At 56.7% G+C, this 5,872-nt stretch overlaps 1 protein-coding gene across 1 annotated transcript; it reads right to left on the bottom strand.

Annotated features, from left to right (window-relative positions):
- Positions 1-431: 431 nt before the first annotated feature.
- Positions 432-5,136, bottom strand: TREM2 (triggering receptor expressed on myeloid cells 2). The gene is made up of 5 exons (XM_075553793.1): positions 5,097-5,136; positions 3,260-3,610; positions 2,252-2,342; positions 1,061-1,254; positions 432-481 (listed from the first exon to the last, which is right to left on the bottom strand). The coding sequence occupies exons 1-5, from the start codon at positions 5,134-5,136 to the stop codon at positions 432-434; spliced, it is 726 nt and encodes a 241-aa protein (XP_075409908.1).
- Between the last annotated feature and the right edge of the window lie 736 nt (positions 5,137-5,872).

The raw sequence follows: 5,872 nt of genomic DNA, 5'->3' as shown, positions 1-5,872 counted from the left end.
GAGCTACCAACAATGCGCACAAGGAGAAGAGAAGCGTCCTCAAGTTGGTGGTCACGATGATTGTACAACTCTTCCCCATAGGATTCGATTGCTGAGTTGTATGATGTGTGGATCATGTGCCAATGAAACGTTCTTAAACAGAATTGCTGCCTCAGAACCCCCCAGGGGCAGTTCTCCTCTGCCCTATAGGTTCACTGTGAGTCAGAAGTGACTCCCTGGCGGGGAAGGTTTTCATTTCTGTCTACGTTGATATGGCTTCATCATCTACTTCCAAATAAAATGACACCCGCACTTGGGATTGGGGAGGGGACACATCATAGGGGGGAGCGTCAGTCAACCCCTAGCAGACCATAGCGCCCAGCTCTGGCACAGGATGACTCACATCCTTGCAGGACCCCCACAGGAAGCAAACAGCACAGTGGGGAGATGAGTCAGCTGGGGAGCTGGATGGGCCTGAAGTGGTGCAGGGCAGGCTGGGGAGCTGTGGGGCAGGGAGGCCAGCGATGAGCCAGGGGAAGCTGATGGGAGGGAGGGGGGCATGAGGAGTGTAGGAGAGGAAGACGAGGGAAGAATGAAGATGCCTGTGGATCTGGGGGGCACTTGGTGTCCTAACAGCGTTGGACCTCAAGGAGCCAAGCTCCTCCTCTTCGCCTCACCCCAGTCGATGTCCCTAGCCCCAGCAGGAGAGACCGATGCCATTGACATGACACCCGAGCATTTATTTGTGAGAGGGTTTAATGTCCAATGCCCAGGGGAGGAGGGATGCCCTCCACAAGCCTCTCCCCAAGAAGCTCCCAATCCCAGGGGCCCGAGGAAGCAGAATGTGGGCGGAGTGGCCTCTTGCGAGGGCAGAACCAGGCAGCCTGGTGGCCGAGCAGGCAAATGTGCAGATGGGTTGATCATGGCTGGACATCTCCTGGGTCTCTTCTCTGCTCGGAGGCCCGTCTTCTCAGGTGTCTCCTTGCTCTGCAATGAAGCAGGTCCTCCCATGATCCTCTTAGTCCCATCTAGCCAACCTGCCTGGCCCTCCACCCAGCTCCCACTATGCTCTAAAGCTCACCTGTCAGGGCTTGGAGCTGCTGCCCTGCATCCTGCTCATGGTTGGGCACAGTGGCAGGGGATGCCCTTAGCTTCCACCCATGCCAGGCCGCAACCCAGAGGATGCCAGCTACCAGAAACTTGCTGAGAAGGATGCAGGCCAGGAGGAGGAGGCTGAAGGTGTGTGAGAAGCGAGAGTCCTCTTCTGAGGGGCTTCTGGAAGAGGCAAGGAGGTTGGTGGGAGGCCCTGAGGTGGTGTGCAGATGGGAACTGGGGAGAGGACTGGGGAGAGACCAAGAGCTTCTTGGGGCTCAGAGTGCTTTCCTCCAAGCACCTGTCGTGAACAGGGCTTTGTGGGGCTTGGGGGAGCATGGGCTCAGCAGACCTGAGTCCAGCCATGGAGGTGCCACGATCTTGCTGAATGCATTTGTCCCATAACCTTGCCTCTCTGCTTTTTCCTGCTGGACCTGATGGGAGTGTGTGTGTGTGTGTGTGTGTGTGTGTGTACAGTCATGGGCCAATCAGAAGGGATTCTCATCGTGCCCAAGGTACAGAGTCCTCACTCACTGCCATCGAGCCCAGTCCGACTCACCGCAACCCTGCTGGACACAGTACAAAGGCCCCGTTGGGTTTCCGAGACTGGAAATCTTTACAGGAGCAGAGGCCTCATTTTTCTCCCAGAGCAGGGTCCTGGAGTCCCTGCTGTGCATGATCCTAACACTGTCATTGCCTTTAAGTTTGTTTTTTTTTTGGTGGGGCGGGGAGGGACTGCCTGGGAAAGGCAGAAGATGCCCTAGGGCAGCAGCTATGTACAAGCTACCATGGATGTACGCGTTTGGGGAGACCTCGTGGAGTGGCTGGTTATCCGTCAGGCTGCTAACTGAGGAGTCAGCATTTCAGACTCATCCACCACTCCTTGCTTTCTCCTCCCTTATAAAGATTTACAGCCTCAGAAGCCCGAAGGGCCAATTCTACTCAGTTTTATCGAGTTGAAATTGACTCAATAGCGGTGAGTTTGGTTTTAGCTTATGAATGTATTTTCACTTTTCTAATTGGCTGGTTGGAAGGGTTTTAAGACAAGACCATAGCCAGATGCTTTCCTGCTGTCCTTCCCTTGGGATCTGTGGCTCTGGGAGTCCTGCCTTCCACCCCAGCCTGGGCCCCGGCAGGTGGAAGTCTGACCATGGCTCTTAAGGAAGACCTGTCACCGTACCTGGAGATGCTGTGCTCCACTTGGGCCTCCTCAAAGCTCTCAGGCTCCTCGGGGACCCAGAAATCCCCAGAATCCTGGTGGTCAAGGGGGTCTGTGGGAGACAGAGCATCAGTGAACATACAGGCCTTCCTCCTGGGGGCAGCCTGTGGTGCAGGCTGGGAAACCCTGCGGTGGGGTGGGCTCCTGGGCTCTGGTCTCGTGTGGGTCAAGCCATTTCACTTCTCTGAGCCTCAGTCTCTGAGCCTGTAAAATCGAGCAATGAGGAACAATGCCCGTAAGAACGGTGGTGCCGAGACTTGGAGAGAGAAGCCCCGGCTAGCTCCCAGCCCCTCCTAGGGCTGAAGTGATCAGAGAAGCTGGATTCCTGTTGCCTCCCACGAGGAAAGCCTCCTGCAGTGGAAAGAAAGTGCCCTTCCTGCAAGGGTGCAGCGGCCCCGGGACCCCTCCCCTGCCACGAGTCTTGGTGTACAGATGGTTACGTGCCTGACTACTTGCTGGAAGGTGGGTGGTGTCAGCCCACCCCAAGGCACCATGGAAGACAGCCTGGCATCTGCTTCCTTTCCAAGTAAAACCCTTGAAAGCCAAAGGCCCACGTCTGCTTGGCCACAGGACAGGCCACCAGCGACTCCATAGCAGTTGGTTTCGTGTGTGTTGTAAGCAACCTGAGCAGTCATCTGCGTTGGCCCTGAGGGGGCGGGGGGGTGGCGGTGGGGGTCAAGGACTGCCTTGTGGGTTTCTCAACACTCAAAACCAAACTCACTGCCATGGAGTTGATCCCGACTCATCCGCACCCCACAGGACAGGGCAGAACTGTCCCTTAGACTGCAACACTTTATGGGAGTAGAAAGTCTCATCTTTCTCCTGTGGCATGGTTGGGGTTTCGAACTGCTGACATGGCAGTGAGCAGCCCAATGCATCACCTCAGAAAGCCCAGCGGGTAGTTCTGCACCCAAACACCAAAGACCCGAGCCCATTGGTGGCCCAGAGGTGTGGCCAGCCGCCACTCACCAGCGACCACCTCTACCAGGACCTGGCTGAGGACTTCAGCCTTGCTGCCTTGGATGCTCTGGCACTGGTAGAGGCCAGCGTCCTGGGCTTGTAGATTCCGCAGCGTGACAGTGAGCGTGCCGCCCAGGGCGTCGTCCGTAATGACGGTGCTCCCGTTGCGCCGCTTCAGGAAGGACAGCAGCCAGGAGCGGTGGGTGCTGATCACCCGCTGGCACGGGCCCTCCTCGTCCAGCTGGCGGCACCATGCCTTGCGCTTCGCCCAGTACTTCGAGGTGTCATAGGGGCAGAAGACCTTCAGGGGCCAACCCGCCACGCCCTGGACCACGGTGACGTTGAGGGCTGCCGACAAGCCTGGGAAGGAGACATTTACCCATTCCCTCACTCATTCACCCTGCCATTGAGCCCACTCTGATGCACAGTCACCCTGAAGAACCAAGGAGAACTGCTCCTTAGGGTTTCCAAGGCCATCGATCCTTATGAACAGAGAGCCTCATATTTCTCCCAATGAGCAGCTGGTGGGTTCAAACCGCTGACCTTTTGGTGAGCAGCTCACTGTGCCACTGGTATCCTTCCTTTACTGATTTATCAGATGTTCGAGTGCACTGAGCACATCAGACAAAACCCCTGCCCTTCAGGGGCCCTAACATTCTTATTGAAGTTGGGAGAAGGGAGCACAGGGTCAGGGTCGTGGGGCACCAGGAAGCCCGGGCCCTGGATCCGGTGCTCCTGTTGGCCTGTGGGGTATTCAAGGAGTGTTAACTGACCCTCTCTGGACCCCTTTCCAGAAACATTTGGTCTGTAAGTCCCCTCTAGCTCTATTGTGCACATCTCTCCTATCAGATGAGGACAAGACCCCGGCCTGTCTTCCTTGGGACCCTGCCAGGCCTGGGCCGGCTCCTGGGTGGCCGGGCTGGGCACACTCGCTGTCCTGATCATGCTGTTTCCTCAGTGCCGCCCACACTGCCACCGGACTCATGGTCTTTGCTTCCCTGCAGCTTCGCTTCCAGCTTCCCTGTTTCTGGGGCTTTGTTCCCCTTTCAGGAGGGACCCCGTCTCAGAGTTATTTTGGAGGAGACATGAGGCTGCTATTTTGGGGAGGCCCTCCTTAGGGTGGGGGAGATGGACTGAAAGCCCCAGCCTACCCCCAGTGAAACGACTCAGCTAGAGTTCCTGCCTCAGTTTCCCCTCCCCTGGTCCTCCTCCTTCCTGCCCATCTCCAACCAGATGGTGATAGACTCTTGAGAGGTGGTTCCTGGGATCTGGCATCCTGCCACATGGAACTGATGGACAGTGGCCATCTGCACCTGCTTCTCATCCACCTGCTGCCTCGGGTCAGCGCCAGCCAGCAACCCACCTCCCCCTCAGGCTAAGACCCCATTGACAATCTCCCTTATCGGTCAGGCAAGCAGAGAGGGTCTTTTCCCAAAGGGAAGAGGTAGCTTGTTCCAAGAACATGGGGTACCAATCTTCCATAGTGGTGGCAGACCCATGCTGCCTCAGTTCCTTTGTCCCCTCTCCCCTCCCCTTGTCATCCCTGGTCCCACCCCAGGCTTACACACACACTTAGGCCATTTTAAGGGCTCTTATCAGAGCCCCTGCACCTCCCTCCTACAAACACACACACACACACACACACACACACACACACAAGCTTCCCTCAACTGCACCTAGTGTTTCAGATGCCTCTCTCGGGAGGCCTTCCCTGCTCAGGGGCCAGATGCATGAAGAATCTGGCAGCAGGTTTGATTCTGGGGGACTGCTGTGCCTGAGGAATAGGGGCCCAGGGGGAAGACAGGTCCTGGGGGCTGAGGGAAGAGGAGAAGGATGGGCATCCTACCTGTGGCAGCGAGCAGGAGGATCAGCTGCAGGGGATCCATGTGGCCAGTCGAGGGGTGCCTTGTGCAAGATGCCCTCTCCCCTTGGGCTGCTGAAAGGAGAGGGCCAGCAGGCCAGGCACTGACTACGGGAACTGGGCTCCGGGGGATTGAGTAACTGTCAGGACTAGGGTCTAGCTTCATGCTTCAGAGGCGGGGTGAAGGGGATGCGGGGAGGGCAGGGAGAGCAGCAGCTGCAGCAGCTCAGGGCAGGCCACGCCTCAGGCTGTGACTTCAGGATTAAAGGAAGTCTCATTAGCAAGATGGATGGATGCAGGGCTGCAAGGATGTGCTCAATCTGCTCAATCATAACATTTGTGAGGCTGGCTCCGTCGCATACAGAGTCTCTATGAGTCAGAGGTGGCTTGATGGCATCTCCCACCACCACCTTAAGACCCTGCCATCAGCAAAGGACGCAGCATTGCTTGTTGAAAGCGAGGACTGGAAGCCCTTCCTGATGGAGGGAGATCTATGCTACCGGCTTCCGTATTGATTATCACTCAACCAAACGTAAACAAAACCCCTCATGACTAGACCAAGAGGCAACATCGTGGTAAAGAAACAAAGCAGAGTCAACAGTCGTCGAGGATTGCCCTTTGCTCAGAGTCACGAGATCAGCGTGTTGCAGAGACTCATCTGCTGCACGGAGTCTCATTGAAGTGGCGATGAGTCAAGATGTCACTTTGAGGACCAAGGAGCACCTTCTTGAGCCGTGGTCTTCCCCGTCGCCTCACGTGCA

Source organism: Tenrec ecaudatus, chromosome 7 (assembly GCF_050624435.1).
Source record: "Tenrec ecaudatus isolate mTenEca1 chromosome 7, mTenEca1.hap1, whole genome shotgun sequence".
NCBI lineage: Eukaryota > Metazoa > Chordata > Mammalia > Afrosoricida > Tenrecidae > Tenrec > Tenrec ecaudatus.
Note: the sequence above shows the minus strand (reverse complement) of the source record. Positions and strands in the feature narration are given on the sequence as shown.